The 14593-nt window shown below is 34.3% G+C and overlaps 1 protein-coding gene across 7 annotated transcripts in view; it reads right to left on the bottom strand.

The window, feature by feature from the left end:
* Window positions 1–14593, bottom strand: part of Stag1 (STAG1 cohesin complex component) — a 321639-nt gene that overhangs the window by 91857 nt on the left and 215189 nt on the right. For all 7 annotated transcript variants that reach the window (XM_021171587.2, XM_021171588.3, XM_085827945.1 and 4 more), the window contains one exon: window positions 7370–7477. In XM_021171587.2, the coding sequence (XP_021027246.1) occupies window positions 7370–7477 (108 nt within the window). The remainder of the gene's footprint in view (window positions 1–7369; window positions 7478–14593) is intronic.

Below are 14593 nucleotides of genomic sequence, written 5' to 3'. Positions count from 1 at the left end.
GAAGATATTAACAACCTAAATCACATTATATCTGACAAACCAAACCTAAATACCAAGCCTAAAGAAAATAAAAAAAGCAATACCTCTGAACAGAGGAATGAGGATAGGAGAGAGACTGTGGGAAAAAATACAAATCCATAATACTTAAACACAAAGCACTACAAAGAAAACAAACACCTCTACCAAAAAAAAAAAAAAAAAATCAATATGATGCCAATTTCTACACATTTCAGTACCTTTAAATATTAATGGCCTAAACTCTCCAAAGAAAAAACAATGGCTGAATAAATGGATCAAGAAAGAAATCCTCCTATCTACAAGAAACACATCTTGGATATTCTAAGTTTCTGGGCTAATATCAACTTATCAGTGAGTTCATATCATGTGTGTCCTTTTGTGATTGGGTTACCTCACTCAGGATGATGCCCTCCAGGTCCATCCATTTCCCTAGGAATTTCATAAATTCATTGTTTTTAATAGCTGAGTAGTACTCCATTGTGTAAATGTACCACATTTTCTGTATCCATTCCTCTGTTGAGGGACATCTGGGTTCTTTCTAGCTTCTGGCTATTATAAATAAGGCTGCTATGAACATAGTGGAGCATGTGTCCTTCTTACCGGTTGGAACATCTTCTGGATATATGCCCAGGAGAGGTATTGCAGGATCCTCCGGTAGTACTATGTCTAATTTTCTGATGAACCACCAGATTGATTTCCAGAATGGTTGTACCAGCTTGCAATCCCACCAACAATGGAGGAGTGGTCCTCTTTCTCCACATCCTCGCCAGCATCTGCTGTCACCTGATTTTTTGATCTTAGCCATTCTGACTAGGGCCCCTAACGAAGGAGCTAGAGAAAGTACCCAAGGAGCTAAAGGGGTCTGAAATCCTATAGGAGGAACAACAATATGAACTAACCAATTCCCCAGAGCTGTGTCTCTAGTTGCATATGCAGCAGAGGATGGCCTAGTCAGCCATCAATGAGAGGAGAGGCCCTTGGTCTTGTGAAGATCATATGCCCCAATACAGGGGACCGCCAGGGCCAGGAAGCAGGAGTGGGTGGGTTGGGGAGCAGGGTGAGGTCCGAGGGGTGGGGTGGGGGGAAAGGTATAGAGGGCTTTGGGGATAGCATTTGAAATGTAAATGAAAAAAATATCTAATAAAAATGCCTTAAAAAGAAAAAAAAACAAATCTTAGCTTAAAAGATAGGAATCTTTTTAGTGTGAAAGAATGGACAAACGCATGTCAATCAAATGGAACCAATAAGCAAGCAGATATCAGGTTCTTAATACCTAACAAAATAAGACTTCAAATTACATCTAATCAGAAGAGAACGTTTCATTCATTCTAATTAAGGGAACAGTTAACAAACAAAATTACTATCCCAAACATATATGAACCAAACTCCAGGGCACCCAATTTCATAAAACAAGCACTACTAGATTTATAGGCACAGATTAAAATGAATTTGTAAATATTACATGACTTCAACACTCCACTTTTCTCAATAGACAGGTAGATCATCTAGACAAAAACTAAACAGAGAAACATCTGATTACAGAAAATGAAATTAACAGATATATACAGAATATTCCACCTAACACCAAAGAACATACATTCTATTCAGCAGCATACCTTAGCTGCTAAAATAGACCATACCATACAGCACAAATGATTACAAAATCAGAAAGACTGAAATATCCATTATGCAGTAACTTTTAAAATTGACAGTAAGAACGCTAGTAAATATATAAACTCATGAACACGAAACAGCTCATTATTAAATGGTGAATGAGTAAAAAAAATCAATAAGGAATAAAAAATTTCTTGGAATTAAATGAAAATGAAATCAACTCAACAAACCCCACTGGGACACAGCCCTACAGGGTAATTTATAGCTTTAACTTGCTACACTAGAAAAAAATCAGAAAGTGCACAAATAAATCATTTATGATTAAACTAAAAAATTTATAGAAATAGAACAAACCATATCCAAATCCAGTCACCAAGAGGAAATAAAATGATGATGTTTAAACAGAGTAGAAATCAATGAAAAAGAAACAAATTTTAAAAACCACATCATTGAATATACCAGCTGGATGATTACAAAGATAAGTAGGATTTATAAGTCCTTGGCCCAACTAAACAAAGACAGGATACAAATGAGAAGACTCAGAAATGGACAGAAAAACATTACAACAGACATTTTAAAAAGTCAGAATATTATTTGGGACTATTTTAAAAACTTAAAAGTCTATTAAGTTTGAAAACTTAAAAAAAAAAAGGATTCAGCTAAACCTCCAAAATTAAACTAAGAAGTCAACAACCTAAAAAGACACATAACAATCGATGAGATTGAAGTACTAATAAAAAGTCACCAATCAACAAAAACACAAGTTCAGATCGATAGATTCACAGAATTCTACCAGACTTTCAAAGACTTATAGTCAACCCCTTTTTACCTAGAGAAAAGAAAGAAAAAGAAGGAATGAGAGAGAGAGAGAGAGAGAGAGAGAGAGAAAGAGAGGTTTCTAAATTCCTTTTATGAATTTAGTATCAGTCTAATATCAAAATCAGGTAAAGACACAACAACAAAGAAAAACACAGGCCAATATCCCTGTTAAATATAGATTCAAAAATGTTCAATAAAATACTTCCAAACAAAATTCAGACATACATAAAAAAGATTATATATGGCTTTATCCATGTCTAACATTTACAAATCAATAAATGCAATAAACCATAAAAATGGACTTAAAGAAAAAAAATCACATCGTCATTTCAATATATGCATAAAAGTCTTTGATAAGATCAAACACACCTTTGAGGTAAAGTCCTAGAAAATTAGTGCTAGAGGGACCATCCTTCAAAAAAACTAAAAGCTGTACATACGTAACTAACATCATAGAGCAAAGGTTGAAGCTCTACCACTGAAGTCAGGAACTACACAGGGATACTCACTATCTTCACTCCCTTTTAATACTGTGCTCAAAGTAGTACTTAAAGCAATAAGGCAAGAGAAAGGAAGAAGGTTAAACTATTCCTATTTGCAGATGATATAATACTACACATGAGAGACCACAAAAATTCTACCAAAACCCATCTAGAAACAATTACGTTCAGAAATCTCATAGAATACAAGGCAAGCTTGCACCAATCAAGAGTTGTCTACAGAACAACAAAAAGCAGATTATAGATACACTCCCATTTAGAATAGCCCCCCAAACTAAAATATCCAGAATAAACCTAACCAAGGAAGCAAAGGAAACTTTACGCCCCAGAAGAAAGAGATAAAGACAATGGAAAATGAAAAGATAACCCATGCTCATAAATTATAAATTAGTATTGTGAAAATGACCATTTTATCAAAACCTATACATAGTTCCAATGCAATCCCAATCATAATTCCCATCTCATTCTTCAAGAAATAGGAAAAAAAATCTGAATATTTGTATGGAGCCACAAAAGACCACACATAACCAACATTATTTCTAAGCAAAAAGAATAATGCTGGAAGGATTACCACTCCAGATCATAAGATATAGTCCAGAGTCATAGTAATAACACACAATGGTATTGTTACAAAAACAGAAATGTAGACAATGGGAAAAACTGAAGACCCAAACACAGAGCACACAGAACTTCAGCTATTTAATAGTCGGAAAAGATGACTGAAATATAAGCAGAAAACATTTTCAACAAATGGTTCTGCGAAACTGGATGCCCACATTTAGAAAGATGAAATTAGATCAACCCTATATATCACTGTCTATAAAAGCTAACTCCAAATGGATCAGAGACCTAAACGTGAAATTCAAACTCTGAAATGGCTAGAAGAAAACATACACAGTATCCTGTAGATATAGGTATAGGATAGGACTTTACGAATAGGGAGGGCTCCATTTGCCCTAGCAACAATGAACCAACAGGACTTCATGAAACTAAAAATCCTCTCTACAGTTAAAGAAACAATGAAGTGGGTGAAGAGAAAACTTACAAAATGGAAATGAATTATTGACAGCTATTCATCTGGCAGTACATTAATATCCAGAACATACACATATACATGGAGAGAGACAGAGACAGAGAGAGACAGAGACAGACCGACTGAGACCCATGTGTAAAATTGGCCTGCGATCTGAGAAGAGAAAATTCCAAAAAAGACGAAAAAAGATGGCTAAGAAATAGCTAAGAAAAAAAAAAAAGTTCATCATCTCTAGCAATTAGGGAAATGCAAATCAAAACAATTTTGAGACTTTATCTTACCCCAGTCAGAATGGCAAAGACCAAAAGAACATATAAATGATGGCAGGGATGTGGAGAAATGAATGTACATCTTCACTCACTGTTGGAGGGATTGCCAACTATGGAGATTAGTTTAGAAAATCTGCAAAAACCAAGTATAGATCTACCATATGACACAGTATACTACTTCTTGGCATATGTCCAAAGGACTCTACATCATAATCCAGATAGTTGATTAGCCATGTTCATTGCTATTCTACTCACAAAAAACAAAACAAATGTCTTCCAACTGATGAATGGATAATGAAAATGTGGTACATATGTGGTACTATGTAATACTATTCAAATTTAAAGAAAAATGAAGTCACTAACTTTGAAGGTAAATGTATGATAAAGTAGAAAACATCATGTTCAGTGACATAACCCAGACTCAGAAACACAAATGTCTCATGTTCGCTCTCATTAGAGGCTCCGAGCTACACGTTTTTGAATGTGATAATATATCTACAGAAACCAGGAGAGTAGAAAGGAACTAGTGCTGGGGTAGTGGATGGGGGAGTAATGAAAAACCAAAAGTGGGGTACAAGTAATCTATATGGAAAAATAGGAAAAGAAGGAGGCCTAATATGCCAGAGGGAAAGGAGATAATTGCAGACAAAGAGTGAGAAGGTTAAAGTAACAGAAAGGATGTCCGAAAAGGGTCAAAAGGAATCACACTATTAACTCTTAAACATTGACAAAAACCATGGAATATACTTAAGTTTGTGTATAAATATACATATATATATAGTCTAAATAAAATTTTTTACAACACTGCCTACAAAATCCAAAGGCTACCTAAAATAATCCTAACACTAGGCATGAAACCCCCCTAACCCTCTACAACTTTCTTGGTTGTAATTAATCTCAAATATAAAAACTGGGTAATATTAAATATTCACTTTAGAACTTACTATTTTGATGCCTCTTGATGACTATGTAGAACTTATATACAACATGACTGTGTTTATGTCCTATGTACTTTGGTTTTTGTTTTGAAATGGCTTCTTGCCATGTTTCCTAGGAGAGCCTACCCTGCATTCAAGCAATCTTCTCCTTTCTCACCCTCCTGAGGAGTTGGGACTACAAGAGCAAACCCTAATTTATTCATGAAAATTCCATGGATAGTACAGCTTATGTATTATAATTTTAAGAACTACTATAAAGAATTCTAAAAGAAGTCACTAAAGATGAAGTTACTGAAATGTGAATTTTTCTAAGAGAAGAAATTGAAAGCATTAATAAAAAAAGCTTTCATAATTTACACAGAAATTGGGTGATTTTTACAAAAAAATAAGACACAGTGGAGGCTACCTATTCTGGATTTTTACATAAAATATTCTCATTAAAATTTCTAGCAAATATTTAAAACTCAGTCATACACTATAGATAAGAAATAAATGTTCTATCTTTAACTCAAGTTCTGCAGCTTATGGTCATATACACATATATATGTATGTATGTATATATATATAATAAACTATATAATAATCATATCAAATATGAGAGATTATATATTAGCTATATATTATGTATATGTTATATATTACATATATAATGCACACACAGACAGACAGACAGACAGACAGACACACACACACACACAAGTCCTTGATTTTTCTCAGTGAAGATACAGAAGCAATACATTCTTTCTAAAAATCACAAAACATTTTGAAAAGTTAAATAGACAACAGAGACTAACTATATTGGAAAAAGGGAAAACTCTAATATACACTGTGGCATATACAATATCCCAAGAAAAATGTAGAAATTCCCATACTAGTCAAAGGTGTCAAATAACTGGCAAGTCCAATACTATTTTAAAATCCATGTCTCTGAGGCTGGGTATAGCTTAGCAGTAGAATGCTTGCCTGGCATGTGTGAGAGGCCATCAAGTCAAGCCTGAAAACCTTAAACTCTTCCTATGTGCTTTCACTACCAGCATGTACTAGCACCTAGCTTCTATTTACAAAAGATTTTTATGATAAAAACTTTTGTATAATCACAAATTAGTACATGTAATGGACCTTTTGGTCCCCATCCCCCCCTTGCTCACAACTGAAGTCACTAAGTCTGAACACACACACACACTCAAAAATGAAAACAAAGCAAAAGGCATATACATGAACAAGAATGTATATAGTGAGATTAAATTTATCTACTAAATTATACAGTATTTAACATAATCTACAATCAAAAGGTAAGTTTCATAGTAGCTTATATTTATAAACTGTCCCGAGCTATTGTTCTCGCCGGCAAGAACACATTCGGACAACCGGAATCTTCTGCAGCAAAAAAAAGCTTTATTGCTTTTTCAGGAGGGAAGACCCAGACCCTGGAAAATGGTGTTGCTTATATAGCCCTCAGCCATGGCATTTCAGCACCTGATGTGGCGTGTCAGCTCCTGATTTGTTGCTCACCCATCACCCCATTACTACGCCTCAAGATGGGCAGTGACTAGGCGTGAGTTCACTCTCACACCTGCGTACAAGGCTTGTTTACTAGTTAGGCACAGCGGAGGCCAGTGCCATCTTATAATGGCGATTGCTCGTGGCACGGCTCTCCACAATAAACTCTAGTAAAAAGGAACTGAATATATATATCAGAATTACAACACCAAACTGATCATAATAATGATTCCATGAAAATGTGGGCGTCAGCTGCAAGGAGATACAACTTCATGTGTAGGTATCACATGTAGCAAAGGTGTGAGCTGAGTTTTTGGAAAAACAACAACAACAACAACAACAACAACAAAACCCAAAAGACTTTTATAAGCTTTAAGAGTCTATTCTTAAACCCACCTAAGAACCACAGCTCAGATGTCACAGAAGAGGAATATGACACACAGCTCACTCTCCTAGATATGAACCATAATAAAGGAAATAGTCCACAAAGTTTAAGAACATCAAATACAGTGAGGAGGACATCTTAAGTCTTATGTTCAGTCACTGCTATTCTCTTCGACTATCTGTAAATTATTAGCAAGTACATTTAACGACTGAGATCTCTCTTTTCAGTACTCTTCTACTAACATGAAAACAAACATACAGAAGTGGAACATGTTTACAAGATAACTGACTCACTTTTTGTGTAGGAACTCTCCAGCTGCCACAGCAACAGGGCGATGTGCTGAATACACCAAATGGTAAACATTTTCACAGTCTTCGTTGGAAAGAGCTTCTTCACTGCCACTGAAAATGTAAAGTCACATCAGAACCACAGAAACTTTTCACTTATGTAATTCCTCATTTAATTTATGCAAAATGATGATAAAGGCTGAAAACACACCCATTTTACTTGTTGTCTCTTTTAGTATTTCCCACCAATTGTAATGTATTTACTATATGAAATTTAGAAAATCCAGATAAAATAAACACTTCCCATTTTCCCATGTGAAATTTCCATAGAAAATGACAGTCAATACAGGTGAAATATATATTAGACTAAGTAAGCACATTCTTTAGATGAGCACAAGGCTTTCTGTCTTTTAAATATACTCATGGGACAGATTTGTCCTGACTCACACAACTAGTCATGCAAGGTAACGATTCTTCCCAGAACTGTATTAACGAAATATTTTATCACCTACCTGTAATGTCAATTTCCCACTAAATACACATTCCTTTAAGTATTACCTTTGTCTGTCTGTCTGTCTGCTTATTTATTTGTTTGTGTATATGCCAGTAACAGCCCTCATCTGGTCAAAGAACAACTTTTGAAAGCTGGTTCTTCTTGCCCCACCATGTTGGTCCCTGGGATTCAATCCAGGTCATCAGTTTTGGGGGCAAACTTCTGTATGAGCTGAGCCATCTTTTCAGTTCCAGTCGTTCCTTTACTAACATAATTTTTCTATCATTACATTCCTTTATTCATAATTCTGTTTCCCAATTGATCAAAATGCATTTTAGGCCCTTTTGTCCCCAAAATGAAGCATCCATTTCCTGCTTATTAGTATATTTTTAAATGATTAATATTATTACAGTTCAACCATTAGTTTGAATACATAATTACTGAGTATAGGTCCCTGACAACATATAGTTTTACAAGTTTATTTCATTGACTCTCAAATGGAGATGCCTTAGTACCCAAGAACTTCAAGAATCTAGTAGATATAATTAGAATGCTCTTATCAGCAAAGGACTGCAGTTGAATCAATTCCAGGAAAAAACTGTACTCTTGTCTAAAAGCCATAAATGGCAAAATGACAGATAAACTAGAGGTATTTAAATACACTCTCCCTTTCACCCAAACAATGCTTGTTTCATTATGATGAGGCAGGCAGGATAATGTAAGCAGAGAATAATCTTATTATTAACAGACATTAGAAAGAAATACTAGGTATAGAACTAATTTTATATATCTATACATTCCATATCCCCAGAGATAAAAGAATACAAATGAGATAGACAAGTTTCAGGACTTGAAGCAGGACTTGAAGTTCCATTCCTATTAAGCAGGAATTAATAAGTTAGGACAAATATCTCTCTATATGTCCAATTCGTAGGCTCAGGCTCCTGAAACAAAGTATTATCATGGGAAAATATCCACAGGAAAAATACCCCAAAGAAAACTTTCATCTCAGAAATACAAACTCATAAATAAGAGGAAAATATTCCATCAAATGTAGAATTAAGGCTGTAATTCCAGAGGTTGAGAAAGAGAAGAGGGAGTTTAGGACTCGAATAAGCCACATTGTAATACTTTGTAGGGAGAAAAAAACCCAAACAACCAAAACATTAGTAGAACTGACAGATGGCACAAAAATATTTAGAGGAGTTTATAATGGGATATAAAATGTGGTTTTACCTGTCATGTGGGAAGGTTTACCAGTAATCCTACCAAGAGAAGGAAAGCCAGGTCGTTTTCGTGCACATTCTATAAGAGACCGGGGTAAGCTAGATTTTGATTCTTAGCTCATTATTAAGTAAGATACTAAACTAGATAAAATTAGGAGACTGTGAAATTGCATTAGTACACATGATTTTTTAAAAAAGTGTAACAGTGTTAGAAATTGTAATATAATGAAACCTTTAAAGATTTTGGATTTTTTTATGGGCTTGGGTGCTTTGTCTATATGTACGTCTGTGTACAATATGTGAGCCTGGTGAATGTGGAGGCCCAAAGAGGGCGTCCTTTATCTCCTGGAACTGAAGTTATAGACAGTTCTAGGCTGCCATGTAGTATTGAAACTGCATCTTTTTGAAGAGCAGCCACTGCTCTTAACTTGCTGAGTCCTCCCTCTAGCCCTGTCATGAGGTATTCATGAAGCTAATAAGACATATCAAGTCTCAGAAAAATATGAAAACTTTATAAATATTTCTTGACACTATGTTCATGACCTGGTACACAGCAAGGGCAGAAAGAGTTCTAAAAGAAAAAAGGACTGTGTGGAAGAGTTCATGAAAGCAGAGAAAACCATGAGGGCTAAAAAGCAAGTGAGGTGAACTGCCCTCACCTATAAGCTCTTGGTTTCCTATAACACATGTGGGTTATTTACAAATGAGCCAACTAGAATAGTTTCAAATGATACTGTCCAATAAAATCGTCTGAAGCATCAAGTAGATCCAACATAGAAAACCTGAAAGTCAGGTCAAAGTGACAAGGCAGAAGAGACAAATGATGTATTGGCATCACTGAGGCATTTGTAATCACAAATTCCTAGAACACTGAGAGATCTCTGATTAATGTATAAAAGAACAGATGTAACCAATGACTTAGGAAAGTGACAGGTAGAGGGCAACATTGTATCTTTAACACATCTATTCTTCTATTCCAATAAAAATTCACAGAGAAAAAAAATTTAAGAGATTATTGAAATTAGGCAACCTATTTTCCAAGTATTCTGTAAAAAAGAATACTTTCTTGTTCAGCCTATCAAGTTCTTAGAAGGTTTGAAAACAATGTTGAAAAAAAGAAATTAGCTTAGTTTATTTAAAAAGTATTTAAAAGGAAAGATAATTTCATAAATGATTAGGAAGAATGGTACAGAATAGTAACAATAGTAACATAAAGATATTTATTAATACACCATGAAGCACACCAAGCAACAATATATGAAAGGCAAGTCAACACCTTGAATAGAGACTAACATATTGCTCTTAAAAAGGGTAAACAAGGCCCAAGAGAAGGCTCAGTGGTTATGAGCAGGTACTGCTCTTGGATTTGGAGGACTTATGTTGAGTGGTTTATAAACACTTTTTTTTTTTTTTCCCCCCGAGACAGGTTTTCTCTATGTAGCCCTGGTTGTCCTGGAACTCACTCTGTAGACCAGGATGACCTCAAACTCAGAAATCCGCCTGCCTCTGCCTCCCAAGTGCTGGGATTAAAGGCGAGCGCCACCACCGCCCAGCACAAACACTTGTAACTCCAGCTCTAGGATATTCTATGATTTTGGCTTCTGCAGGTACACACACAGAGACAGATATACATGTAATTTAAAAAAAGAAAAAACATAAAATGGTAAACTTATAATATATAGTGTAGATATTTGGTACTATAAGAAAATTCAAATTAATGAATATATATACATGTATATATAAATATATTTATGTATGGGTATGTGTGTATGTATGTGTGTGTGTGTGTATGATAAATTTAAATGCTTGTTTATTTTTCTTCACCAAGGGATTGAGTATAGGCCTTGTCCATGCTAGGAAACTACTGTCAAAATTATTGTTTTAAATTTTGTTATATTGATTTATTCCCTTTGTGAGAGTGAAGGATACATGTACGCATGCTACAATACGTGTGGGGTTAGAGGATAATTTGTGTGAGTTGACTTTTTCCTTCTACAATGAAAGTTCTTGCAATTAAACTCTAATAAGCAGGCTTGGTAGAAAGCACATTTATTTATTGAGCCAACATGTGGGTCCTTCAACCACAGTGTTTATAAAAACATACTCAACATTGCCTGAAATACTCAGAACACATTCTGAGATAATAGAATAAAATAAAAAGGAATATTGTTCTTTTCAATAAACTATCTGTGGATGATAAAATATATAATAGGATATAATAAAACTGGAAAACATAAAGGGAATAATCAAAGTACTCATGACTGAATGTTCATGAACAACTGCTTGTTCTAACTTATTTTTGCAAACAATGTAGTATTTAAAAGTAAACTCATTTCATTAAACTATTAATTGAAAGACATGAGATAAGTGAGCCAAAAGATAGGACATCATTGGAAATTGTAAAAATAGACAAACCTCTGGTGTGATTTATGGAGAAAAAGATTCAAATAGAACAGAGAGTGAAGAACGCATAAAACATTTTAGAAAGTAATGGAAAACTTATGCTGGCTGCAGTAGTGCCATTTCCTACAGCTGTGTAATTACTGAAGCAATAGCACACTGGGAAGAAGAGATTCAGAGGGAAAAAAAGAGATGACAGGTGGCAAATATTACAACACAGCATACATATATGTATGAAACTCTAAAAAAAATTATGAAAAAAGGCAACTCAATTATGTACTTTAGAAAAGCAACATCCCCACTAGACAACATATACTACCAAAAAAGCACCCCATATCAGGAACATCTTTCTAAGTTGTCTAAATAGACCTCCTTAAAAACAGTATAACCAGGGGCTGGAGAGATGGCTCAGTGCTTAAGAGCATGTTCTTTCAGAGGTCCTGAATTCAATTCCCAGCAACCACATGTTGGCTCACAACCATCTGTAATGGAGTTGGATGCCCTCTTGTGGTGTGTCTGAAAACAGCTACACTGTACTCATATACATAAAATAAGAAACATTATAAGCAACTGTCAATGACATCACATTATGAAGCTGGTATTCAACTGGAAACTTCACTACTGGCTAGTGTTCAAAGTGCCCTACATATACTACAGAAGGAGAGAAATAACCAATCTTAACTAGCTATGAAGTCTGTAAACTATAACAACCTGCTCACAAGAGTGGTACAAATGTTATAGAGGTAACCAACCACTTAAAAAAAAGAAAGCAATTTAAGGCACATTCCATTAAAACACTTTTAATGAGGTCATGAACCTGAGAATATAGAGATCATGGACCCTAGAGGAAAACCTACTACAATTATTGTAGTAAATGAACATGGCAATAAATTGATCACTAATTACATATTGCTATAACCCTAGATAAGTGACTCATTCAAATCTCATCAGAGAAGCTTCTCCTTGTAGCAGATGGTAATTAACATAGAGAGCCACAACTGGACAGTGTGCAGAGAATGAGCAACTTTGCAGGACTCAGTGTGGCATTACCAAAAGTGGTTAGCTACTTTAAGGAAACACAGACACAATCAGGTAGGTACATATATAAAGTCACAGAGACTGTCTTTTTATTCCATTAATATGAACAGGTTTTATACTATGCTTTTGTGGTAATGGAGGTGAAACCCAAGGCTATGTGAATGCTAGGAAAGCACTCTACCAATGAATTATATAAACAGTTCCACATTTTTTACTCTTTCTAATATTAACTAAAAATGACATCAGTTTAAAAAGTGTGTCAAATTTATTCATGAACACACAAATATCAGCCCAAATGAAACCAATCAACTCCAATGTTGTATTTAAGCAAAACAAAATATACTAGGTTCAAACACAATTTATTCAAGGAAGGAAAACGTGTTTAAATTAATAAATATATTAATTTAGTTCAGGCTAATGAACAGGTTAAAAGAATTCAAAATAAACAGAAATTTTATCATACAGCAAATTATATTTTGAGCATATAACCTACGACCCAGTACCTGTATAGTGAGCACCAGGCCCTGGTCTAAGTTTCCAACATCACAAATAAACATAAAACAAACCCATCCAACGATCCATTTACAAAATAATAACAAAGAAACAAATATTTCAAATGCTTTTCAAACAAAACAATATCTGCTATTAAGGATAGTATTAATAGAGCAGAAAGTCTTGGCTTTCAGACAAGGCAAGGAAATGAGAATTATGAAGTAAAAAAGTTTAAGTTATTTGTCCAGGATATTCTAATAATCTATATGACAAAAGCAATAGTATCAAGAAAGCATCAGATGAGCCGGGCGGTGGTGGCGCACGCCTTTAATCCCAGCACTTGGGAGGCAGAGGCAGGCGGATTTCTGAGTTCGAGGCCAGCCTGGTCTACAAAGTGAGTTCCAGGACAGCCAGGGCTATACAGAGAAACCCTGTCTCGAAAAACCAAAAAAAAAAAAAAAAAAAAAAAAAAAAAAAAAAAAAAAGAAAGCATCAGATGTTTAGGAATTCTAAATGTTGTACATATAAAATGACTATAAAATTAAAGGTTTCTTTACTTTGTAATATGTAGATAATAGTAAATGCTACTAATGACAACAAAAGTGTATCATGTTAAAAATACACACCATTGTGGTCACATATGTAAACCCTCCATATAAAACACACTTAAGTGACATTTGTATACAGAAATGAAAAAAAGCACATCAAATAAATGTTATTCTTTTATAACATTACAAATTAATTTTAAGTCTTACAATGTATCCCTGGCTGACATGGGACTCACACAGATGACAACCTCTAATAACTAGTGCTGGGATTAAAGGAAGACACTGTACAGTTCTTACATTTAAAATAACATCAAAGTTTGAGGCTTTTGACATACATTTTAAGAAAAAATATGAGAACGAGCCAAGTAGGGTTTAAAAGCCAAAGAGGAGAGAATCATCTAGGAAGACAGGAAGTCTCATGTATAACAAATAATACATTAGAAAGCTAAACGTATAAAAACCAAAACAAAAATCAAGGAACTCAACCAATATTTGACACTTGAACAGATTCCTGGGACAGATGTGATTATAAAATAGTGAGAGTTTTTTTAAAAAAAAACAATTTTACTAGAATACACATTATCTGATAGAATTTTTCTAGCTTAGTAAACACTACAAATTAATGTATAAAATTATTTATCAATCCATTTAAAATGTTTAAAAATTGAAAATAGCTGTTTAATTTCTTTTACCTCTACATTCATAGAAAATCTTTTTGAAAACTTCTTTTTGAAGCCTTTAGTTTTTAACAGCAAATTATGACACTTCATAGATACTTTTTCTAGACTGCACAAACTTTTATATGAAGAAACTAACATCAATTCAAATGAAAAACAATTCATATCTATAATCCTAGACCTCAGGAAGTTGAGGCAGGAGGATTTGTCTAATTTGAGTCTATGCTACACAGTAAGTTCCGAATCTGGGCTTCAGTTATAAGAACATATTTCAAAACACCTAAAATACATTTGGTTATAAACAGAACCTTAAAAAAAATAAATGCAGACCCTTTGTGTTAAGTACTTATTAAAGT

This window comes from Mus caroli, unplaced genomic scaffold (assembly GCF_978045245.1).
Source record: "Mus caroli unplaced genomic scaffold, Mus_caroli_1 scaffold_11, whole genome shotgun sequence".
NCBI classification, from domain to species: domain Eukaryota; kingdom Metazoa; phylum Chordata; class Mammalia; order Rodentia; family Muridae; genus Mus; species Mus caroli.
The sequence above is the reverse complement of the archived record's forward strand: the minus strand, read 5'-3'. Positions and strand labels throughout refer to the sequence as shown.